This window comes from Alligator mississippiensis, chromosome 3 (genome assembly GCF_030867095.1).
Source record: "Alligator mississippiensis isolate rAllMis1 chromosome 3, rAllMis1, whole genome shotgun sequence".
NCBI lineage: Eukaryota > Metazoa > Chordata > Crocodylia > Alligatoridae > Alligator > Alligator mississippiensis.
In genome coordinates this window covers 203,242,180-203,268,238 of record NC_081826.1, presented here as the reverse complement: position 1 = coordinate 203,268,238, position 26,059 = coordinate 203,242,180, and the positions used below count along the sequence as shown (strand labels likewise).

At 43.3% G+C, this 26,059-nt stretch overlaps 1 protein-coding gene across 2 annotated transcripts in view; it reads left to right on the top strand.

The window, feature by feature from the left end:
- SLC28A3 (solute carrier family 28 member 3) overlaps nucleotides 1–26,059 on the top strand; it is a 165,579-nt gene that overhangs the window by 77,677 nt on the left and 61,843 nt on the right. The window contains exons 14-19 of one of the 2 annotated variants that reach the window (XM_059724823.1): nucleotides 1,011–1,179; nucleotides 2,382–2,579; nucleotides 4,601–4,682; nucleotides 6,514–6,612; nucleotides 8,516–8,642; nucleotides 14,215–15,438. In XM_059724823.1, coding sequence (XP_059580806.1) covers nucleotides 1,011–1,179; nucleotides 2,382–2,579; nucleotides 4,601–4,682; nucleotides 6,514–6,612; nucleotides 8,516–8,642; nucleotides 14,215–14,323 — 784 coding nt within the window. In that variant the 3' untranslated portion in view covers nucleotides 14,324–15,438. Of the gene's footprint in view, nucleotides 1–1,010; nucleotides 1,180–2,381; nucleotides 2,580–4,600; nucleotides 4,683–6,513; nucleotides 6,613–8,515; nucleotides 8,643–14,214; nucleotides 15,439–26,059 lie in introns of those variants that run through there. The other variant, XM_059724822.1, reaches the window with a different exon arrangement.

The window sequence follows — 26,059 nt, the reverse complement described above, 5'->3', positions numbered from 1 at the left end:
GTAAGATGTTGGTGTGCCAGTAGTGGATGGCAGGGGAACCACGAGCCTGGGTTGTCCAGAGCCCAGGCTGGCTGCGGCATGCCGAAATGGCTTCATGTGCCACACTCTGGCACATGCCTGGGGTTGCTGACCACTGTATTGTACTAAAATGTGGTATAATTACTGCATTCATTTTGGATATTAAATTAAGTACGCATCAAGAATGCCCAAAGCAAATAGTTGGATGGCAAACACACAGATATATTTGTATGGATGTGCATTTCCCAATGTCATTTTCACAGACTCAGAATTGCAAGGTCCTAGTCATTATAGTAAATTCTCCAATGAGATTCACTGCCTGATACAGTTCTATAGGATGCTTTTCTGTTTGTTGTTGCCTTGTTTTGCTCTGAAGCACTTACTAATTGCTTGTAAGCAAGAGCAAAGGCAGTTGGATTATTTTAGCTACCGCATCTGAAAAGTACAAGCACCAAGTCCTCTATCAAGAAAGTCCCTGCACAGGTTTACGTTTAAGAAGTCTAAACTCCTGTGCTTGCTAACAATAACATAGTAATGGGCGAGCCTCACACTTCCCCCTTCTAGCATCTCTGCAGGCATTGTAGGGTCAGAACATTTCAGTGCCCACTGAAGCCAGTGGAAAGACTCCTGTTGACTTCAGTAGGCACTGACCAGGGGCGCTGGACCAGGGGCAGCATGAGGTGAATGCCATTCCAGAAGACATATCATAAGATCCCCTGGGAGGAATTCTGAAGCACAATTCAGAGTTTCTCTTAGGGGTTTCATGCACCATGCATGGCCTTGCTCTCTGTCAAATGCAGCTGAGAGCATCTAGGGTAAAAATGTACAGATCTGGAACTTAATCTTATCAGTGCCTGTTTGAGTGATTTAATATATATACGTTTAACGTTTATAGCCAACTATTGTGTAACTTTTACTGTCTTTGGACTTGTCTATGAACTGGAAATTGTCTCTTAATTTTTCCAATTCTGTTCTTGCTTTTGTTTGTAAAGAGACTCAAAAAACTTGCTGGAAGCTGCCAGCCAAGGTGCCACTGCCTCGATTCCTTTGGTGGCAAACATCGCTGTGAACTTGATTGCCTTCCTTGCTCTGCTGGCTTTTGTTGACTCAGCGCTGTCTTGGTTGGGGAATATGTTTGACTACCCACAGTTAAGTTTTGAGGTATTGTCCTTACTATATTGAATCCTCTCTCTTTAATCTGCGTAGCTTTTGCTTACATAGGGAAAATTAGATGCGTCAGAAATTATTTTAATTGATTTTTTTAAATAGTAAAGCTATTTGTTAAAAACGAATATGTTAGCTGGGATTGTGAATTTCAAGTAAGTGCTTATACTGGAACCATTTAACTAGGGTAACAGCTGGGCTAAACAAGACTGTCTGGGACTTGAACTGGAGTAGATGTAACTATTTTATTTAGTTTGGTTACTAAATTTTTAAATAAAAAACTTGCACAAGCTGATTCTATGCAGACAGATGGGTATGAAGGTGCCTTACACAGTTTCAATTTATTCTTCTTCCCAGGCAGAAATAAGTCGCACAGCTATAAGTACTTCTGCACCAGTCTCAGTGTACCCATGCCAATTGAGAGAGTCCTGCTTTAATTACACCAGTAAAATTAAACCCGAACAGCTGACAAACCTTTTGGGTACATTTCTCAGTGCTCAACCTCTTAATAAAAATATGTTAGTTAACGCACTTCATTTTCTCAGTATAGCTACACTGGATTTGATCAGCTGAGAAACTGGCCCTTATCAGTTTCTTGAGCACCCCAATCTTAAGTCACAGTCTTACAAAGCATTTAAGACTGTGCTTAATTTTAGGAATAAAATTAAAGGCATGCTGAACTACTTTCCTGCCTGTATATGTTTTGGGAGGTAGGGCGAGGGGGAGTGTTTTAATTAGAGCAGTTTCCGGGCAGCCGCTCTAATTAGAATGCCACAGCATCATGTGTATTAAGCTCCCATGACTTTAAAAATGGCAGTAGGATGCTTTATCTAAACCTGATTCTATGAGGTTTAAAATGTGCAGGGGCTTAATATACACAAAGATAATATACACTAATTAGAACACAAAGAAGGCTCAGTTAATCAAGTCTGCTCCAACACATTCCAATTAGAATGCAAAGAAGCACGTGTATAAGCACCCACAGCTTGTACTTTTACAGTCACATACATCTGACCCCTGAAATGCCCCTAGATGTTGGAGAGATGGCAATAAGGCCTATTTATGTACACTTTAAATGATTCTGGTTGCTTTTAGAGAACCCGTCAGACTCCTGTATTCTCCTATCAATCTTTTCATGTGATTTAGTAGTATTTGTTCTTTCCCACCTATTCCTCCCTTCTGTCTTATCTGCTTTACAGGTCATTTGTGCCTATGTCTTCATGCCATTTTCTTTTATGATGGGAGTAGACTGGGAAGACAGTTTTATTGTTGGTGGTCTCCTTGGTTACAAGACATTCTTCAATGAATTTGTGGCTTATGAACACCTTTCTGAATTGATTCACAAGAGAGAGAAAGGTGGGCCAGTGTACATGGATGGTGTGAAGCAATATATGACTGTGAGTAACATTTTACATTCTACTCATTTGCTGGGCCTAGGTCTCCCCCGTTGGAGCTCCATGGATTTTAATGGAGTCCAATGGCATAAATATGGCCCATTATTTTGATATTTTCTCTTGTATTCATCTTGTCCTAATCTGTCAGCAGCAGAGTCTAAATGCCCAAGTGTATCCTCTTCCATCCTCTATGATGGTCTTTCAGATTTGCCAGCTGACAGCATATTAGATCTCACAAGCAAAGTAGGGCCTGGTCAGTTCTTAGATAGTTGAACATGATATAGTTGAACATGATAAAGTGGTGATGGAGTCTAAAACTATGTGTACACCACATTGCTAACCTGGGCCTTTACCCAAGTTTTACCCAACCTGGGCACAAAAACAGAGATATCAACCCAGATATCCTGACCAAGAGGAAGAGATGGTTCAAGATCTTGGGGTGAACCTAAAAGTGTTCAGAATTTTATCTGAGGTCAGTCAGCCTTGGAACTTTGAAAGATGAATCCAACATGCTTATCATTCACCAACATGCTTATCATTTATCTTATCATTAAACAATTTGGCATTGGAGATCTACTTGCTTTTTCAAGTGTACGTGGGGAGCCAAATTCATTTGCAAAGACCTAGGAGATCCTCAGATTAGAAAAAACAGTAATCCCACAAAGGACTCGTATGGGGATTTGCCAGTAGCAATTTTGATTATGAGATGATGGCCCAACTGAGAGAGAGGGGTTTCAGGTTTTCATTTTTAGTTTCTTTTCAGCCTGAGAGCCTTCTAATATATCTTAAGACATATATGCACTGAGAGAAGGAGGGAGCGAGTGGTCTGCTGTGCCCACTCTCACAGTCTATAATAACAAGGCTTCCTGTTTTTTGAACTGGAAGAATACAAGTGAAGGCAGGGAAATTGCAGGACACAAAGCCATTTCCAGGAAAAGCAGATAGAGTGGGTACTTGAAAAGCATTCGCCTGCATATGTGCAGAACGATTGAAAATATCTACAAATTGGTTCTCAGAAAAAAGGAATGGAAACAAAGGAGCTTCTAACCAACAGAAAACCTTCTGGAACTCAGTGGACTTTGGCGTGGGTGTAAAATATAACTAATGGAGAAAAAGGTTGTGATGGAGCAAAACTACCATCTGTAAAGAGATGTTCCCTGCTTTCCCATACCTTTGAATCAAGTTGGTTTATTAGAGGACTATAGCCTAGTTTCACTCCATGGAAACCAATATATAAATAAAAAAGGGCTCTTGTCAGAATGGCAGCAAGTGGTCAAGCAGTTCAAGGCTTTTTCATTAAAAAGTCTCCTGGGGAGATGGAATTCAATCCAAACCTTTTCCAGTCCAGAAGAGAGTGGCAGAGGTTGGGAAGAGCACATAACCCTAAAGGTGGACTTAGGAATTTTGGTGTTCTGGGCAGAAATATGCAAGACCAAGTTGGGACAAGGGGAGAGTCCTCAGTGCCATCTGACCACCCAAATGACTTGTAAAGGGCATTTTGTAAATGCCAGGCATCATACTAGAAATTCCTCCCTTCTGTGCCCCAGCACTGAAATGGGATAGTTAGACATTGGTTGAGTGTATGTAAGATCAGGGAACAAGCACTAGAGAAAGGAAGCAGAACTTGATGGTTTTGCATAGATTTACTGTTCAGAGCTAAACTAGTCAACTACAGGTTAGTCTGACTCCCCTTAGCTTGCTAATACCTTAAAAAATTACCACTAGTAAAATAAGGACTATGATTGGGGAAAGGAGTAAGTGTCTTGTTGAAGACTACCAGATGAGTTGGTGACAGACCAACTTCAGGAGCTAGCTCCTGGCTCTCAGGAAATTAAATAAACCTCCCATTAATTAAACCTCTATTTAATCCACTTGACCAAGGAGCATTTTTTTTATCACATACCTATCACAGGAGTCAGCAGTAAATGGGTAATGCTCTGAAACAACCCTGCCTTTTGAAACTGATGAACAAGTTTATAATTTCTACCCTGCCTGAAGTGTGTGTGTGTGTTTGTGTTTTTTAGATCCGTTCTGAAACCATTGCCACCTATGCCCTCTGTGGGTTTGCAAACTTTGGCTCTCTGGGACTGGTAATCGGAGGACTCAGTAAGGACAATACAGATTTCTCTTTTTAACAGTTCATTTGGCAAGTACAGTCCAAAGAAAATACTCTTAAGAGATGTGTTCTGGATGAACCTCACAAATAACCATGGCCCAGGCCTTTGGCAGCATTGCTGCTCCTGCAGGATAAAGCTGCTCTCAACTTGACTGAATCAGTCACTAGGACTAGGGACAGACATTCAAAAAGCCTGAGCCTGAATTGATTCGATCTTTGCAGGTTAGTCTAACCTGGCTAGGCTAAATCAGTTTTGTTCCCAGACAGACAACCCAGATATGCCTGCATAAGTCTGCAGTAGCTCAGGCTGGAAGACGGAGGGGGGGCGGTGGCACTAGAGCAACCCTCCCTTTGCTTCCACAGGCTGAGCTGAGCGGGGCATGGCCAGGGCCCAGCAGGACTCTCTGATTATTCTCCTCCCTCCTAAGCAGCCCAGCAGGGAATGTTTACCACCTCTAACTCACTGTTTATCAACCCATTAAGAAAACAAAGGCTGTCTCCATTAACTAATGGAGCTCTTCTTAAACAGCTCATGGAAACAAAGGGGCATTTGTTAGCTCCAAAGAAGGACATTAGGCTACCTGTTGATTAGCTCCAAAAAGCCTGTCTGCCTGTTGTCTCCCACAACACGGACCGTAGCCAACACGTGGTTTGCTAGCTAATGCTAAAGTGTCTGCATAAGGCAGAGGGGAGGCGGGAATAATCCCTGCTTAGCAGGGAGAAGCCAGGCAGATGCTCTGTGCCTGCAAGTCTCTGCCAGAGCTGCAGCCAGGGAGCAGAGGGGAGGGGCCAGCCCTGCTGTGGAGCAGAGAGCCCCACCCAGCCCAGAGAGCATGGTGTGGTGCTGGGGATGTCTGGTTTATCTTAAACCAGCAAGGGGTCTGGGACAGACATTGCATAGACCTATTTGAGCCAAATCAGTTAAGTCTGATACTACATTCTACCAGGTTTATCTTAAACCAGTTTCAGCCATTCTCAAACTGGTTTATGTGCACTGAACATCTGTTCTGTTACAGGTTTAAACCAGTTTCTGATCACTTAAACTGGTTTATGTGTAATGTCTGTCCCTAGCCTGGCAAGCTCCCCTGGTATAGCATGAGCATTGGTTGTGGTTGAGCTGGTGTGGAAGTGCCTAAGCTCTACTCATAAAGCTAATGCACTCATATAGCAGAGAATGTGGCCAAGTGTAGGGCCATGTAGCCATAGCATTCTTACCCCTCGGCAGTCCGCTACAGCCTTACCACCCCTTTGAGGCCTTTGGCAGCTAGTGGAGTAGCCCTTCTCTTTGGGGAAAAAAAATAAAAACAATTTTAATTGAGTTCCTTGTGTTCCTGTTAGCATTCCGGAAACTATTCATTTGTCTACTAGGCAGCTGCCACACATGCAAAACAAACTGTTCTCTAAGGGAATAGTAAATGAACATTATAAATCAGGATGTATGTATTAAGGCTTCTACCTAATTCCCCAAAGGTTGGCTACATACTCCAGAAGAGTTCTGAGTCAGCTCTGCTGTGATCTGATGTGACCTCAGTCTGATACAAGGGGAAAGAGTGGTTTGATTTTCAGTTGGGACTGAAGGTGCCCATTAGCCAGCTTCACTGAGCTAGTCAGCGCATGTTGTTGAAGCAAGTGGAACTTGCATTTTTTATTTGTATCTCACCTTTTAATAGATAGAAAATTTGCTTTTTGAATGCCTTATTAGGCATATTGAATTCCTTTTTATTTGCTCCTAATGTCCAGTCCGGTGATTTGCAATTTCCCATTCTCAATGGTATACTTTGTAGGAAGATTAACATTCTTTTTTCCCAACTTCCTTCCCAGCATCCATGGCTCCTTCCAGAAAAAGGGACATCGCTGGTGGTGCCTTTAGAGCAATGATTGCTGGTACCGTTGCCTGCTTCATGACAGCCTGTATTGCAGGTACCCTACCTAACTTGTAATATCACTGTGTGACCACCGGGTGGCAGTGTGTTAGTATGGTAACTTTGTAAGTAGACAGTGTGTGTTATTTAGCTGTCAGCGTTCCTCTCCCTTTAAGATGGATAAAAGTTGCTAGGGTTGAACTGAAATTTGGGATGTAAAAAAGACTTTTCTTATTTCTTCTTCTATATCGTATGTATCAATTTTAAAATTTGCTACTCAACACCTAATTACTAATTCATAGTAAAAAAGATAATTACAAGTTACAAGTGAATTGAAGTCCCTTCCCCACTCCTCTGCTCTGCTGTACCGTGTATCTAAAAATTAAAGAAACAATGACAAGGAGGAGGAGTGAGCCGGGGAGTAGAGCTCTTCTCTTGTGTTATAATAAATGAACATTTTGGGGCTGAGTCTGTACATCAGCAGTAACTATACTGAAGATAATGGCCTTACACTAGTAAAAGTATGATCAGAAACAAGCCTTATATTTTCAAAGCTGCGCCATGAAGTTGAGCCATTAGCTACAAAAAAAATCACCATTTCAGAGAGGAAATGGAAAGAGAATGTAACACTATGCATCACTGCAGGGATTAATTCTTTAGCCAGCTGTTGAAGGATTTAAAAAATAATCCAGTATGGTTAAATGAAACAATTTTTTTTTCCTTTCTTTGAATCTAACTAGCCCCTTTCTACCTTGTCGTTTTGAGCATGCACTATGAGACTCAAAGAATTCATGCTGTTTCAGTTCAGATATGATCTTGGCACATAATTTGGCTGAGAACAGCATATCCATATCAGCTTTTGTTCACTCATCAGGCCCTTCCCATTTCTTGGAGACAAGGGTCCTTGAAAGTGCACAGGTTGAAATTTTAATAAATAGCAATCTTACCCAAGGAAACTGGGGCATCAGAAAACCTTGCAAGGAGTGGAACCTGAAGTTTCCAGGCCTGACTAGAAACATAAATTGGGAAGAGGCATAAATTCTTTTCTCCACATGATCCTTAGGCACCCCAAGTCAGATTTTCAAAGGCGCTTCAAGTTACAGAAGTGCTTTAACAGATTAGACACCCAACTCCAATTGAATACACACCTAAAGACTTTTGAAAATCATGCTATTAGGAGCCAAAGTCCTGTTTTCATAGGTAACTCAAAAAATTAATGGGACTTTGGATTCTTTGACTCAAAAATCTTACCCTTAGACTCAATCTCACTATGAACTACTTGACCACTTGCTGCCATGCTAAAACTCCAGGTATTTTGCTTTCTTACAGGTAAGACCTAATCCCATTAAATCAGTCTTACCTTATTGGATGACAGCCAATAAACCCTCAAAATGTCAAGCAGTATATAACAGCTCATTTGAAAAAAAAAATGTTAATTTTCAGAGAGAGAGAGACAGAGTGAAGAGGTTTTTTTGTTTTGTCTTTGTTTTTAAGATAGCCACATTTCAGAACTGTAACAAAGGACTTGATGTGTTTGAAATAAATCAATTTCCCTGGGGATCAAGCCACTCCAGTCTCCTCACTGCTGGGTGTCGCCTGTTATAAATGGGAGAAACTGTACTTGTCATTTTTCACTCTGGTTAGCAGAGTGACATAGGCCTTGCCTTACTAGGAAAAAAAGTGTTCTTTCCTCACATTAGCTAATGTATAGTAGCTAACAGGAGGTAAAACCCTGAACACAAGGTAGCCTTAACACATGAGTTAGCAGGTCAAGGTAAAGGATAACTCCTTTCCTTGTAGTGAAAGCTACAGCCTTTTCTTGATTAGCAGTTTACCATATGTCACTTACCACCTGTTTGCTAGCATCAGGTAAAAACGGATCTCTTTTCCTACTGAAGACACACCTCTAGAGACTTCTGTTATAGATTAAGGCAGCTAACACCACTGTACTCAATTTCCAGGAATATTATCTGTGCCTGTTGTGGAAGACGTTCCATGCTACATTATGTTAGGGAATGCCTTCAACTCAACAGGGTCACCAAGCAACACCACAAAAGTAATTAGATGCTGCCAAGACCTTTTTAACAGGTACGGACAAGTTCTTCATTCTCTCTTCAGGTTAGCTCTTTGAACTCAGGTGTTGTTTATCACTGATGTATTTTTTGTGGCAATGTTTTAGGAAATAAAGGTAAACAAAGGTAAAGGTAATGGCAAGATACAAAAGATATATCAACATTCAAAGACATTGCTTTTTCTAGTGCAAATAATGAAAACAAAGTATGAAGTGTCATGAAAGTTTGGAATGCAAGAGTTACTACTGCAGAGTGCATAAAACTCGTTCACCCACCTTGGTTGGTTAGTTTTCTAGCTGGAGGTCCAACAGCCTGATTTTGTTTTTGAGCACTTGACTCTGTTTCCAGGCAGCATGAGTGACTGGTGCCTCCTGAATCTGGGGGGGCACCCACAGAAGCTGCTGACCCTGTCGAGGGGGGCACCAGCCCTACCGACAGCTTCAGTGTCGGCCATCAAGGGGGGCACTGGCCCTGTCAGAGGGGCACATGCACCCCTGTGCACCCCCTATCGGTTGCCTATGGGTTACAGTGACATTGTACTCCTTAAAGAGATTAATACTTTAACTCTGTCTGAACAAACTCTTTTGGGTTTTCTTGTAAATATTCACTTCTCCTCTATCAAATGAACACATTTCCTCACTATCAAATAATAGTGCACTATCTCGCCGTAACTATACATCTGACATAAATCAGAACCTTTTCCTTCAAGACTGTGTGTTTGGATGGAAAACAAAACTAAACTAAAAGAACATCTTTTATTTAGATATCTTTGCACACATTATGGTAGTGTTGGAGTGGTGTAGCTGAGATGGTCAGGAAATACTTGAGAGGCAAGAATTTTTATGGATGATATCTTTTATTGGATCAACTGCATGGTTGAGAATATATTTAGACAATCTTTTGAATGCAACACATAGTTCTTCAGGTCTGAGGAAAAAACAGGTACAGCAAAAAATAAAAACAGCCTGCAAGGCCATGAAATTGGAGGAGAAATTCCTAGAGGTAGTAGACAAGCAAATCACAGAAAAAGGATAGCTTGATTAGAAGAAAGGTAAGACCTTTCAAAAGGGAAAAGAGTGGTTATCACCTATAGTGTGAAGAAAGATTATCAGGAATCAGGTAGACTGTAGTATGCCATAAATTCAATACCCATGTTCAGTCCTTGGTTCTTAGGTGTCCAGCCAGCTTACACATTTTTTCCTTCTAGGCTCACCTTCTCAAGGTGTTTTGTAAATTTGTACTGAGCATGAAGACAGTGAGATCAGAAAGTGAGTCATTGCTCGGTGAAAAGTGTTCTCCTATATGTGCACGTGTCTCTATCCATAATCTTTTTCTACATTTTGATATGTAGTTATATCCACGTAAGGTGCTTACAGACATGGGGAAAAAAACAAAACAGCACTTTACTTTCTACTCAGCATGACCCTGCATCAAGCACAGCGCATGCCCAGAAGAGAAATTGTGTCAGTTTGACCCAGTTCGCCCAGCATCTGTATAGTTCATGTGCTTCAGTGGGGCTTTTTGGCACCTTTACCAGCTATTACATGAACGTGCCAAAAAGCCCCACTGAAGCTCATGAACTATACAAATGCTGGGGAGCCAAATCAAACTGACACAATTCCTCTTCTGGTAAAGTGTGGTGCAGAGGAAGCGGGGAGTGAGGGGGTTTCCATCTGCCAGCACACACAGTTTCCATGAGGCCATTTGGTGCATTGGATGAGATATACCACATTTTGGAATAGGCTTGTTGAAAAATCCATGGTTTCTTGTGTGTTAATTGTAGGGCGTGTTGATTGTTGTAGCAGTGGAGATGTATTGACAGGCTTTCTATCTATTGCTAAGGCAAGGTTGTGTCCCATTTGATGTCTCTTGAACAGGGGAAGCTTACTTCTGATGATGAGTTGGACAAGGTTAGGGCGTTATTTGAAAGCCAGGAGCGAGGACTGGGGGTTGGGAATATTCCTTTTAAGTTCTGATCTTTATCAAGTAGGGGCTGTAATTGTTTGATAATTCTTCTTATCAGTTCAAATGTAGTGTAGTATGTGACCGCCAAGGTTGTACACTTACAGGAGGTTTCTTTATGTATCATAGCAGGTTACTGTGAGGTATATGAGTGCTCTTTCAAAGATATGGACTATTGCAAAAATTACATTTTTTATAACACACCATATGTGGTGTTTAGATTGTGATGTGCAACAAAGATTTCTCTGCATGAGTTAGGGCAGGTACATATTTAATTCACTGCAATATGTCTTCTAGGGCTGTGCGAAATTTTGCTGGCTGTTTTGTTTCGACTCTGTTTCGACTCGTTTTGAGTGAAATCAAAACGAAACAGAGAGCTTCAACACAGCCTCAAAATGGCTCACCAAAAGCATCCAGGAACGTCTCAAAGCCAAAAAGGAGCTGTACACCCAATGGAAGGGAGAGCCATCACCAAGGAGGATTATACCTCCATCGCACGAGATTGTAGGAGGGCTGTTAGGCAGGCTAGGGCAGAGATGGAACTGGGACTAGCGACCCAGATCAAAGATAACAAGAAGTCCTTTTTTAAATACATAGGGGGTAAAAAGAAGGTACCAAGTAACGTGGGGCCTCTTCAGGACATGCTTGGTAATCTGGTGGTAGCACCAGACAACAAAGCTAATCTCTTTAACAGATTCTTTGCTTCCATTATTCTGAGCAGGGACAGAGGGACAATCCCCCCCACTGGGATTCCGGATGGACCCAGGGGAGGCACAGCCAGGCCCAGGGTCAGGGTCAGTGAGGACCTAATCAGGGAACTTCTGGAGAGACTAGATGTGATCAAATCAGCAGGATGATCTCCACCCCAGAGTGCTGAGGGAATTGGCAGAGGTCATTGCGGGACCCCTGGCACAGCTTTATGAGCACTCATGGTGCTCTGGCAAGGTGCCAGAGGACTGGAAAAGGGCCATTTTCAAAAAAGGGAGGAAAGAGGACCTAGGAAACTATAGGCCCATTAGTCTTTCCTCAGTCCTGGGGAAGATCTTTAAGAAAATTATCCAGGAGCACATCTGCAAGGGACCAGAAGGGGAGATTATGCTTAGGGGCGATCAACATGGGCTCATTAGAGGCAGGTCCTGTCAGACCAACCTGGTTGCCTTCTACAACCAGGTCACAAAAGCCTTCGACGCAGGTGTCGCGGTGGACGTAGTCTTTCTAGACTTTAGGAAGGCCTTCAACACTGTCTCTCACCCCATCCTCATTAAAAAATTAGGCGACTGTGGTGTTGATGCTTACACAGTCAGATGGGTCGCAAATTGGCTGGAGGGCCGCACCCAGAGAGTGGTGGTGGACGGGTCGTTTTCAGCCTTGAGAGATGTGGGCAGTGGGGTTCCCCAGGGCTCGGTCCTTGGGCCCGCACTGTTCAATATCTTCATCAGCAACTTGGACGAGGGGGTGAAAAGCACCTTGTTCAAGTTCGCAGATGACACTAAGATGTGGGGAGAAGTGAGCACGCTATAAGAGAGGGACAGGCTACAACTAGATCTGGACAGGTTACAAAGGTGGGCAGATGAGAATAGGATGGGTTTCAATACAGACAAGTGCAAGGTACTACACCTGGGGAGGAAGAACCAGCAGCAGACCTACAGGCTGGAGAATTCCCTTCTTGTCAGTATAGAAGCAGAAAAGGATCTTGGAGTCACTATTGATTTGAAGATGAACATGGGCTGCCAACGTGGGGACATCCATAGATGCATCACAAGCAGGTCCAGGGAGGTGATCCTCACCCTCTATGTGACATTGGTCAGGCTGCATTAGGAGTACTGTGTCCAGTTCTGGGCGCCACACTTCAGGAGGGATGTGGATAGCATCGAGAGGGTCCAGAGGAGGGCCACATGATCAAGGGGCAGCAGTGTAGGCCCTATGAGGAGAAGCTATGGGACCTGAACCTGTTCAGCCTCCACAAAAGAAGACTGAGAGGGGATCTGGTGGCTGCCTATAAACTTGCCAAGGGAGACCAGCAGGCAATGGGAGAGTCCCTGTTCCCCCCAGCACTACCTGGAGTAACAAGGAATACTGGCCATAAGTTGACTGAGGGTAGATTTAGGCTAGACATCAGGAGGCACTACTTCACAGACAGGGCAGCTAAGAGCTGGAACCAACTTCCAAGGGAAGTGATGTTTGCCTCTACCCTGGGGGTCTTCAAAAGGAAGCTAGACAGTCACCTCACTGGGGTTGTTTGATCCCAGCATCCTTTCCTACCCATGGCAGGGAGTCAGACTTGATGATCTTCTTAGGTCCCTTCCAACCCTACCAACTATGAAACGAGGCAAGTTGAAACATTTCAGAATTTTCAAAACGTTTTGAGTTTTGTAGCTCAAGCTGGGCTTGCCTACAGGGAAACAGAAACTAAAGTAAGGAGAGGGAAGGGGAAGAGGGTGCAAGGCCCCAGAACCCAGAAGCCCCTGCAACTATCTCCTTGAAAGCTGGCAGGCTTCATGGCCTCAGCAGGGGCTAGCATGCCTGGAGTTTTGACCCCACTGTGGCTTAACACATACACGTGACATGAGTTTTTTACTTTGAAGATTGTGCAGGTTCCCTGAAACCGCTGCACCTATCTCCTTGAAACTTGGCAGGCTTCATGCCCTCAGAAAGCACTACCATTCCTGCAAGATTCATCCAAATCAGGCCAGAAATGACAAAGTTATAGGCTGTTTCAAGCTTCCCCATTCTAGCCTACGGGCGAAACATTGAAAGAGTGTCGAAACAGTAAAATTGTTTCGACAAAAGGAAACGGAACAGCGGTTTTGAATTGAAACGAAATTCGAAATGAAGCACTGTTCTGTCGAAACGTCAAAATGCAAGTCGAAACAGAACGGTGCCGTTTCACACAGCCCTAATGTCTTCCTCTCACATCTACAAATCATTACTTTAAAAGTAAAGTCTTATTTATTTTCTCTTTCCCTCCTATAAATCAATTAACTTCCTGGAGTTTTTTTGTCCTCCATTATCTTCTCTGCAGAAGTATTCTGGGATACTTACAAATGCAACCAACAAATGTAAGGTGACCATATTTTTTAAATCAAAAGCTAGCTGCTTTTATAGTGACATTTTTAGAGCAGGCAAAAGTACCCTTTTTGTTTGAAGAGTGTATTGGTGTCAATACTGGGTGCTTCTGAACACTTATGCTTGTATGGTACTCAGGGTGGAGGGTTTTTTTTTTTAATAACTTAGTGTTCTGAATGTGTCTAAGAAAAACACTAGACACGTCACTAATATTTACTTAGAGCAAAACTCCAGCTTTAATATCATCCTCATTCATTTGAGTTTTCTCTTCATGTCATTTATTACATTGAATACATTTCATTAACTAGTTCCTGGTAAACAGCAAGTTCTATCTAATACAATAAAGTTGGAAAAACATTTCTAAGATTAAAAAAAAACATTTTTCAGTCATAAAATAAAAACACTGGGGCATTTCAGGAGTCTTGATAGAAGTTCCTATGGCTTAGGGACTTATTTTAAGTTCCGTTAACAGGATGAGAATTTAAAGCATTTTAAATTCTCTGGCTAAATCTATATTGTGAAAATAGGCCTGACTTTTTGCTTTCCCATCTTTTCCCCAGCACCATCACAAACCCGGGTGGAAACTACAGCCTGCACTTCTTGAAAGGATGTTGCCAAATACTAGACCCTCCCACTTTTAATTGCAGTTGGACTACTACATTATTTTAAACCAGGACTGGACATAAATAAGAGCCTGGAATAGGATCTTGTCTCTGTGTTGGACTGGTGGAAAGAAAGTAGAAGGGGCAAAACTCGGTTTAAGAAATATGCAAAAGTTTGAACCTTGTTTTCCTCACGTAACCATGCAACTCCTTTGACTTGAGCAGCATAACTCCTAAATTACACTAGGTAAATAATAATAAGGTCAAACCCTCTTTCTGTGGATTAAGTTTTTGGTTATTAAATCAACCTGGAAAATAATATTACAACTACTAGAATGGGCCCAGCTGTTGTCTGATTCTCATCTGTCTTACATTAGTAGAAACAGAAGTGATAGAGTTGTTCTAATATAAACTGGTGTAAATAAGAGATTCCAATCCAAAGCATTTGGGAGCTGTTCAGTTTTGCTTCATAATTTTTGCTAGTATTCAAAAGGTCATCCATTCTCACAATATTTCTTCTCTTTATAATATTGAAACCAAAATGACATTTTTACTATACCAAGATAATGGTGTTGCCTGCCCTTTGAAATCTATGTAACAGAACCCTTCTAGCTCTGACCAAATGATGGTAACTATATAAATGAAAATATCCAGTTGTGAGTGAGTATAAATTTATCTGTCAGATGAGTGCAGACACAAGTCCTTGCATTCCCACTAATTGTTCCTTTGCAAATAGAATCCTACTGCTCAGGTCACTAACAAGAATAAGTCCAAGGAAATGAATGGAGTTAAAAATGTTGTAAAACCGATGGAAAATGAGATCAGAATTATGCAAATTATGCAAATCTGCCAGGCTCTCTTTGAGGAGAGCTTTTTAGTTTTATTTTTCTCATTCAACTGTATATACTTGATTAAATAATATTAAGAGTAAATTGACTAAGGAAAATAAATATGTTGTGCCTTCATAACAAAACTTTTGTATATTTATAACGATCTGATTCTTTTATTTGATAGTGAAAAACATGTTGATTACCCTTTGTGTTCATTATTTTTATAAAAAAGAAATGAAAAGTATTTGACATGACTTAGGCTGTGTTACTTTCAGGTCCTTAGTTACACCACAATGTTTTGAACTTGAAAATATTTCAGGTGTTATTTTTAAAGCATTAAACATTAAATTGTGTTATTTTCTTTTTTTTAACTGCAGCATATATTCCTGCAGTTTAAGACTGTCAGTGTCAAAAGATTGCAACATATATTATGGCAGATGAAGACTGTCAATGTCAAAGACCTAGCTACAAAGCTGACATGAAGAATTTAAACATGAAAATATCAGAAAGTTCTCAGTTGAAGCTCCCATGCCAACCTTAACTCATGTGCATGTGGAATAAGCAAACCTATTCTGCTAAAATAAGAAATTCTTTTACTTTCCACCTAACGAGGTGAGAAACTGCTTTGGCAATCCTCAATTAAATTCTTACCTATACTGTGTCTGTGGCAAAAAATTTAGGCCACTGCTGCTAAAACTGCTGCTAAAATTTATCGACTTTTGACAATCACTTCTTATTCCAGGCTCCCTAGAAAGGGTATCAATGTTTGGTAAAACTGAGGAGAGAGAGAGTGCATAAAAGTAACATTTATTAACATTTGTTCCCAAAATGGGACAGCAAATGTTAGTGTTGCTCACTGTGGTATCATGAGATTTGCAGTAAAATCACAAGACAACTTACTTAAAGTCCCTCTTGGTGGAATGAGATTTGCATGAGAATCTCAGCTTTCATCTTTTAAAAAGCTAACCTATTTAAAAATTTCTTTGCCTCCATTTTTCTGACTAGGGACCGGGTCACCCCCCCCACCGGGACCCCCGTAGGTCCCAGGGGAGGCGCACCCAGGCCTAGGGTCAGTGAGGACCTAGTCAGGGAACTTCTGAAGGGACTGGACATATTTAAATCAGCAGGTCTCAATGATCTCAACCCCAGAGTGCTGAGGGAATTGGCAGAGGTCATTGCGGGATCCCTGGCATGGCTTTAAGAGCACTCATGGTGCTCTGGCGAGGTGCCAGATGACTGGAAAAGGGCCAATGTGGTTCCCATTTTCAAAAAAGGGAGGAAGGAGGATGCAGGAAACTATAGGCCAGTCAGTCTTACCTCACTCCTGGGTAAGCTTTTTGAGAGAGTTATCCTGGCGCATGTCTGTGAGGGGCCAGCCAGGGAGATTATGCTGAGGGGCAACCAACACGGGTTCATCAGAGGCAGGTCCTGTCAGACCAACCTAGTGGCCTTCTATGACCAGGTCACAAAATCCTTAGATGCCAGGGGTAGCAGTGGACGTAGTCTTTCTGGACTTTAGGAAGGTCTTCGACACTGTCTCTCACCCCATTCTCATTAAAAAACTAGGAAACTGTGGCATCGACACCTACACAGTCAAGTGGGTCACTAATTGGCTGGAGGGCTGCACCCAGAGAGTGGTGGTGGACTGGTCTTATTCGACCTAGAGGGCTGTGGGCAGTGGGGTCCCGCAGGGCTCGGTCCTTGGGCCCGCACTGTCCAACATCTTCAACAGCGACTTGGATGGAGGTGTAAAAAGCACCCTGTTCAAATTCGCAGACAACACTAAGTTGTGGGGGGAAGTGGGCACACTAGAAGGGAAGAATAGGCTGCAAACAGACATAGACAGGTTACAGGGGTGGGCAGATGAGAACAGGACACTGTTCAACACTGGCAAGTGCAAGGTACAGCACCGGGGGGGGGGAAGAACCAGCAGCATATCTACAGGCTGGGGAACTCCCTTCTCGTCAGTGCAGAGGCAGAAAAGGATCTTGGAGTCATTATTGATGCCAAAATGAACATCAGCCGACAATGTGGGGATGCGGTCAGGAAGGCTAACCGTACCTTGTCATGCATCCACAGATGCATCTCAAGCAGGTCCAAGGAGGTGATCCTCCCCCTCTATGTGACGCTGGTCAGGCCACAATTGGAGTACTGCATCCAGTTCTGGGCGCCGCACTTCAGGAGGGATGTGGCCAGCATTGAGAGGGTCCAGAGGAGTGCCACCCACATGATCAGGAATCAGCAGGGCAGGCCCTATGAGGAGAGGTTAAGGGACCTGAACCTGTTCAGCCTCCACAAGAGAAGGCTGAGGGGGGAATCTAGCGGCCATTTACAAACTAGTCAGGGGGGACCAACAGGCATTGGGGAAGTCCCTGTTCCCCCAAGCACTACCAGGAGTGACAAGAAATAATGGCCACAAGCTGGCAGAGAGTAGATTCAGGCTAGATATCAGGAGGCGCTACTTCACAGTTAGGGCAGCTAGGATCTAGAACCAACTTCCAAGAGAAGTGGTGCTGGCTTCTACCCTGGGGGTCTTTAAGAGGAGGCTGGAAGAACACCTCGCCGGGGTTGTTTGACCCCAGTACTCTTTCCTGCCATGGCAGGGGGTTGGACTTGATGATTTACTCAGGTCCCTTCCAACCCTACCAACTATGAAACTATGAAGAAAAGGTAAGTTTCCGCCCTCAATGGTTACAGGTAAATTGTTAAAAATGTTAAACAAGGAAATCCTAGTGATGCCAGAAGGAAGCTACACACTGTTTTTATCCCATGATTTCCAAGCCTTTCTCATGACTTTTGAGGGGTCTGGATTGAGATTTTTTTTTAATTCAGAGTTGAAAATTTTGAAATGCAGAAATATGTACGCTTAAAATCCAGTTAAACAAAAGCGTTACCTCTAGCTATACATTAAATTAAAGTCAAATCTACTCCTAAATCTCTCTCCTATCTAGTGGTGGGACCTGTGACAAGAGATAACCCTCCTCCAAATTTCCCTGATCGTATATCTTTTCCTAGGATTAACAAAGCTATCCTATGTGCAGAAACCCAGAGGCAACCTCTGCCAACCCAGCATCCTCCAGCCAGATTCAGTCTTTTCAAATGGTTACCCTTCAGTTGACTGTAATTCTAACCCTGACTTCCAAGTGTTCTGTGCCACTGAAAGCAGATGGGATGTAATACTTTTAAGAAATGGTTCCTGTTTAGCATGAGAGAGTAATCTTTCTACCACCTGGGTGATTTGGCACATTTCCTCATTTGGCAAGAATTCTACAAGGACAAGACCCCAAAGTAATTAAGTGGGGGCTGCGAGGGGGGAGACTATGGGACCATTCTGCCTTCATGTCAGCAAAGAAATCAGCTTCCTGAGGTTCAGTACCTCAAAGTCAGGAAATCTAGTAAGACAGTGCAAACTACTGAGGTAAGTATGGCAAGTTTAGCCTTGTTAGGACTGTCAGCCTTCGGACACTTCTCTCATGGGGAAAACTTAACAATTTAAAAATAAAGTACGGAGAGTCCAGGTACTATATCTGCCACTGAACCCTCCTGCCAACTTTCCTAGTTTTCTAATTGGTTTTGTATTTCTTTAAAAGAAAAAAGAAAAAAAAACCTATTTTTGTCCTAAGCCACACCAACCCTCTACAACTAAAAAAAAAAATGCAACGATATGATTATAAAACCACAAAAGTCTGCATTCAGATTTACAACCAGGTACAGTGCCAGAAGCTGCTTTTTAATTTTAATGGTTTAATTTTCATTAAATTTGATTGCATTTCCAGTATGAGACCACAATATCAAAAGAAGACATTCTTGCCCATTAGTTCATAGATTCATAGACATTAGGGCTGGAAGGAACCTTGAAGATCATGAAGTCCAGTCCCCTGCCCCAGGGGCAGGAAGTCAGCTAGGGTCACAGGATCCCAGCAAGATAAGCATCCAGACGTTTCTTGAATGAGTCCAGAGTAGGTGCCTGCACCACTTTTGGAGGGAGTCTATTCCAGGTCTTGCGGGCTCGGACAGTAAAGAAATTTTTCCTTATGTTCAGTCTAAAATGGTCTTGGAGGAGTTTATGACCATTGGTCCTTGTTATCCCTTGGGGCGCTCTGGTGAACAGACATTCCCTCAGATCCTGATGCACACCCCTTATGTACTTTTCCAGGATGAAGAGTCCCATGGCTCTCAGCCTCTCTTCATAAGGCCTCTTCTCTTGCCCTCTGATCATGCGTGTGGCTCTCCTCTGAACTCTCTCAAGTTTCTCGCCATCCTTCTTGAATTGTGGAGCCCAGAATTGGATGCAGTACTCCAGCTGCAGCCTCACCAAAGCCAAGTACAGCAGGAGGATGAAATCCTGAGATTTACTTGAGAAGCATCTATGGATGCAAGCCAGAGTTTTGTTTGCTTTACTGGCTGTGACATCACATTGCTGGCTCATGTTCATCTTGTGGTCAGTCATGACCCCCAAGTCTCTTTCAGCCGTGGTGCTAGCGAGTGTAGCACTGCTGAGCCTATAAGCATGCTGGGGGGGGGGGGGCGGGTCCTGAGGTGGAGTGCCTTGCATTTATCAGTATTGAACATCATCAGGTTTATATCCGCCCACTTACTGAGCTTATCTAAGTCAGCCTAGATCACTAGCCTATCCTCAGGTGTGGAGCCTATGCCCCAAAGTTTAGTGTCATCAGCGAACTTGGCCAGTGCGTTTCTGATACCAATGTCCACATCGTTGATAAAGATGTTAAAGAGAACAGGTCCAAGGACAGAGCCTTGGGGGATACCACTGGTCACGAAGTGCCATAATGATTCACTTCCATCGACTACTACTCTCTGGGTCCGACCTCGGTGCCAATTTCCCAGCCAATGGACAGTGGTGTAGCCGAGGCCACAATTGGCCAATTTTTCCATGGGGAGTTCATGGAACACTGGATCAAAGGCTTTCTTAAAGTCCAGATATATGATGTCAGTCTCTTCGCCCTTGTCCAGGTGATATGTCACCTGGTCATAGAAGGAAATGAGATTGGTCAGGCAAGACCTACCGGCAACAAACCCATGCTGGCTGTCCCTCAGGATGTTGCCCTCAGCCAGCTTATGAACAAGGGTCTCTTTGATAATTTTCTCCAGAATCTTACTGGGGATCAAGGTCAAGCTGATTGGCCTATAATTCCCAGGATCTACTTTCCGCCTTTTCTTGAAGATGGGTACCACATTGGCCTTCTTCCAGTCTTCAGGTACTTCACCTAAGTGCCATGAGTTTTTGAATATTTTTGCCAGTGGTTGGGCTATGACACCTGCCAGCTCCTTGAGTACTCTAGGGTGTAATCTGTCAGGACCAGCTGACTTGAAGATGCCCAGCCTCTCAAGGTGTTCCTTTACAAGGTCTGTGCCAATGCTAGGTATAAATATGCCCTCACCCTGGCTGTCCCATGTCATGCTAGGCAGGGCTGTCCCTTTGGGTTGATGAAAGACTGATGCTAAGTACACATTAAGCGGGTTGGCTTTTCCCTGGGTGTCAGTTATCAGTTGTCCCATTTGGTTCAGCAGGGGTCCAATGTTACCCTTGCTTTTTTCTGACTCCCTGCATATCTGAAAAAGGACTTTTTATTATCCTTAATATGTGAAGACAGATGGAGTCTGGTTGCAGCCTTGGCTTTCCTGATGCACTCCCTGCAGGTATGAACCAGTGCTGAGTACTCCTTGGTGGTGATTCCAGCCTTTCATCCTTTATAAGCCTCTCTTTTTAGGTTTAGGAGGTCCTCAAGTTCCCTGCTGAGCCAAGGAGTTTGCTGTGCCCTTTTGCTATCCTTCTCCTAGATGAGATGGCCATCCCTTATGCTGTCGGAATCACTCCCTTGAGGAGCAACTACTGCTCTTGGACTCCTCTTCCTGTTGAGTTGTAGTCCCTTAGGGTCTCGACAATGAGCCTCCGGAGTTTGTCAAAGTCAGCTTTTCTAAAGTCGAGGACTTCTGCATTGCTGACTGACTTGCCAGCTATGCAACAGATAGTAAAGGTGATCTGCTCGTGGTCACTATCACCCAGCTTTCCACTGATTCTTAGGTCACTGACTAAATCTTCCCCTTTAGCCAGTACCAGGTCCAGCAACGCTTTACCTCTTGTCGGCTCATAGACTTCTTGAGTCGGGTAGAGCTCGTCCACACACGTGAGGAAACTTTGCGACTGCTCGGATTTGGCTGAGTGCTCTTCCTATGAGATGTCTGAGTAGGTAAAGTCTCCCATGACAACAATGCACCGAGAGCATGCAGCCTCAGCCAGTTCCCTGATGAATTCCTGGTCTAGCTCTTGTTTCTGGTTAGGAGGTCTGTAGTAGACTCCTACCATGGTGTCCTCTGAGCCACGTTCCCCACATATTTTAACCCAGAGGAACTCCAGTCATCCTCCCTGGGGTGCTTCTGTCAATTTGCAGGGACATGTAGTTTTCCTTGACAGAGAGCGCTGCACCCCCACCCCTTTTATCTGCACGATCTCTCCTGTACAGAGTATAGTCATCCATACCTGTGGCCCAATCATAGATGGAGTCCCACCAGGTCTTCAATATCCTTATGAGATCATAGTCTTTCTTGCTTAGCAGGAGGACTAGTCCCCTCCTGTTTGTTCCCCAAGCTCCTGGCACTGGTATACAGACACATAAGTGTCCCATTGGAAGCCCTAGGCTTCCTTGCACTCTCAGGCGGACACTGTTCCAGGGCTGGGGTAGGTGTGGATTCCCTTGAGTGCCCTAACCTGCTGGTTGTGCAGTAGCTGCCTAGTGGGCTTGTGCTGGCAGTTATCCACCCATCCCCTGGCAGCCTTACTTTAAAGCCCAGTCGAGCAGGTCAGCCAGTCTGGCTGAGAAGAGCCTCCTCCCCAGCGGAGTGAGGTGGAGGCCGTCTCTTCCCAGTTATTATGCATGTATATTTCCCGGACAATATATGATGTTAAACATTTGGCAAAGTAATACAAGCCTTGTTATTCCTGAAAATTTTTCTGATAGGATACAAAGGCATTTACAGATCAAGCAGTTTAATTCTTTCCTAGGGCTGGAGGAATGGTTCATTGGTTGTTGATATGGTTCTAGCAAAAGGCACTGCAATGAGAAACATGACTTTGGGTTAGTATTACTAAGCATGAGTAAGGTTTATAGGGAGTCTACAAGTTCAGAATTTGACACCTTTACTCATGTACCTTACCAGGTAAGTAGTCCCAGGTGATAATGCAACTACGTGTAGTGCAAGGTATTACTCAATGGGTGCATCTACATGTGCAATTAAGTGCACATGAATAAAAGCTTATTACTGTGGAGTTTTGCTTCCAGGTACCTGTTTGAGCATGCACCTGGGAGCAAATAACTCCAAAGCAATTACCTCCAGAGTTTATTCATGCACAGCACATAGAGCCCAGTTAGAGTAGCCCTGGCTGGCTGGGGACCCCGGGGATCAGTCTGCCAGCCCGTGACTGCTTCAGCTGGGCTCCACATGCTGAAGCGGGGCAGGCCATGGCACAAGGGAGTTTCAGCATAGGGCTAGCCAGCAAGCAGCCCCTGTACTGAAGCACCCTCAAGGCCCAGCCAGCCAGGCAGTATCGACAGATGCACTGCTGCACACGAAAAAACTCCAGAGCAGGCTAATACTTGAATTTACAAGTACTAGCCTGGTCCATAGTTTATTAGTTCTGTGCGCCCTAATACGGACACACATGTAGACACAGAGGCATTTACTGAGGAGTTAATTAGTCAATTGTGCAGTAAACATCTCATGTAGAAGAACCCAATGTGGACAGAAGTGAGAGGTCTGAGATGTTGAATGAAATTTTCCTCTCATTTCAAGCAGTATACATTTGGAGTAATTTGATCAAAGTTGGAATTACTCCACATTTTCACCAGCATAAGTAAAAGTAGAATTTAACTCCCTGGAACTGATTCAGATCAAGTTTATCGTAAATTCATGTCATTCTGGAAAGCCAGTGGCATTATTCATATTATATAAAGGAGATCAGAGCTGGGTCCTGTGTATAAACATATAGTACCATTGTATTTTCTCGTGTAAGCTCTGAATCTTCAAGCTAAAGAAATGCATTAGATTGGGGAAGCAGCATGAAGCTTTAGCGCAGAATTACTGGACTCTGTGTTGACTGTAGGCAAAAAGGAATCACAGCATTTTCTTGTGCAGCATAGTGCTATAGCAACCAGTGTAGAAACATGAGAGGCATTGATCAGTATGCATGGGTTGCCATGGTGAAAACAGACCCAGGGACCTTTTTCTCTGTTGATTGGTGAGTTGGGTGTCAGGTGGCAAGAAATGTCAGGGAGCTATAATCACCCATCATGAAATGGTTAGACTGGAGATGCACATTCAGCCATTAAAAGTGTGAGTTGAAACTCATGGCTTGGTTTGCTGAGATGAAATCAGTGCAGAACGACTTTGTTTCTGTTGGATCTTCCTGAGGATTTTCCTTATCCAAAAAGAGTTTTCCTAAATAGCTGTAAAAAAAAAAATCATACTATGACATGAAGGTAGGAAACTGAGTCCCTGGGCAAGGGGAATAACCTTGTGGTTAAAGTGCTGGACTGACTGGAATGTAGGCAGCCACGGTTCAATTCCTGGTTCTGCTCAAAGTTTAGTATATGCAAATTGCTTAATTTGAAAACAGAAGCAATAATGTTTCTCTGTCCTAAAGAGCTGTTGTGAAGATGAAGTTATTAATGATTGTGAAATGTCTGGATACCATCACGATGTATGGTGTCCATATAATTATTAGGTGAATGCAATGGGAAGAGAGTATCACTGCTGGCATGTGTTCATGCACAGGTATTCATTCAGATTTGACTTTGCAGCTAGAAGTGGGTTAGTAGCTATATAGGACTTGCCTTCTCTCTGTCATGGGGACGTCTACAGCTTCCTGCGCACATCAAACTGGGCATATGTTATTGAAAATGCTGAAGGGACTGCTGTCAAGGGCACTTTTACATGTGCTCTGGAGACAGGCAGAGGACGGCACTTTAATTAGAGTGGCTCCAAGAGCCACTCTAATTAAAGCGCCACAGCTTCTTGTGTATCAGCATCCCCATGGTGCAAAATGGCCGTGGGAATGCTTGAACTAAAGCTCATTTGACAAGCTTTAGTTCAAGCACCCCCACTACCATTTTGAAGCCATTTTGAAGCTGATACACAAGACACAGAAGTTGGCTGGAGTGCAGTAATTTCTGTGTTTCAGCAGACTTGATTAATCGAGTCTGCTGTCAGGGGCTGACTGGTGCCTCCTGAGTCTGGGGGAGCACAAGTTGTCGGCGGGCCCGAGGGCGGGTCAAGAGCCCCATATCCACTCCTCTACTTCTGTGCCATGGCTTAGTGCCTCCCCCACAAAAACACCACCAGCCCGCATGGCAAAAAAACTGCCCCGTCCTGAGCGGTGCCAAGTGGGGGGCTCGGAGGGAGCACATGCCCTCCCCCCCGTACCCGGACTACCAGTCGCCTGCCCTGACGCACTGTAATTACAGCGCGTCAGAGCAGGCTCCGTACTCATGTACAGGCACCCCATGGCCTTGAGAGCAGAAGGACACAGGTTTGGGAAGTGTTTGTGTGAGAGTGGGTGGGCAGGAGCAAACAAATATTTCCTTAAAAAATTCTTAGTGGTATTATCATTACCAGTCTAGTGCAACACCAAGCAGTTATTATAGCCCCTGAACTGAAACAATGGAGTAATAATAACAGGAAATGCATTTGGATTCATACTGTACCAAGCAATCCCTGTTTACCATCACATTACCCTGACCTACTATGCCTATTTATTAGGCCTACTGTGCATATTTATTAATTCTGTGGGCCAAATGTTCACAATGGTTCCCACAATTTTGGCTGTAAAACCCACACTTTCAAGTAATTAATTTAGCCCTAATCTACTAATAATTGCACATGAGAAAAATCTCTAAAATCTCTCTCTTGTGCATCTTGATTTGCTTATGTTTGTGCTGCCCACACTTCCAAAAGGCCACGAGACTGGGGTATTCAGTATTTCAGTATTCAGTGGTGAATATTCAGTACAGAATATTACAGTATTCAGGAACCCAGTAACTTTGTCGTACTGGCAAATTGCTACATCAATGCACTGCACTGCACATCACTCCACCGATTTTGAATAATGGTATCTGAACTTTGTCCAAGTTGTTTGGGAGTAAAACTGACTGTATAGCCGCGCAGCTATTTCTGGGGAAATTCAGAGCAACTTTCCTAAAGTAGAGAGGGGCAGTTATCCATATTCATCTGAAGTCAGACAGATGGCAGGGCAAGGTGGCACCTTCTAGACTAACTAATTCAGAGAGGCATAAGCCTTTGTAAGTAACAACTTGCTTTGTCAGATGCAAGCAAGCTCTTTGAATTAATCTATAAGGTGGCACTGTGCCCTGCCTTCTGAAGTGAACAGAACTATTCTGCAGTAGCATAATGAATGGAGGGTGACCATTGTTTTGCGGTGCAAAAGCAGGTGTCCACAACAGAATCTAGAATGGCAGCTCTCTCTATCTCTCCCTCTCTCCATCTCTCCCTCTCTCTCTATCTCTCTATCTTGGGAGTTTTCTAGTGTCTTCATATGATTTACATAATTCTTCCCTTCTCCCATTTTTCCCTTTGTTCTGAAACTTGTGTTGCTTTAAAATAACAACTTGAGTGCTTGCTTAGTTGACTCGGGGTATTTTTGTTTTAATTTATGTGACCCGCTACATGAGATGCATGCATTTTTTCCCTTTTAGGATTAACATCACTAGATGGCACAACATCATCACTGCAAGCTCTTTAAAAGAAAACCTACCTACAGCAACAAGCCAGTTCACTATTTTACTCTGATATAAATTGTCTGTTGACCAAAATGAAAGGTTAAATAATTTTTTATAAACCCCGATCCAATTCTAGCTAATACAAAAGCACTGTGAACTTTGGCCAAGATACTTTAAAGTGACTAGTTACTCTGAGTGCTTCTCTTTTGGTAGCCCAAC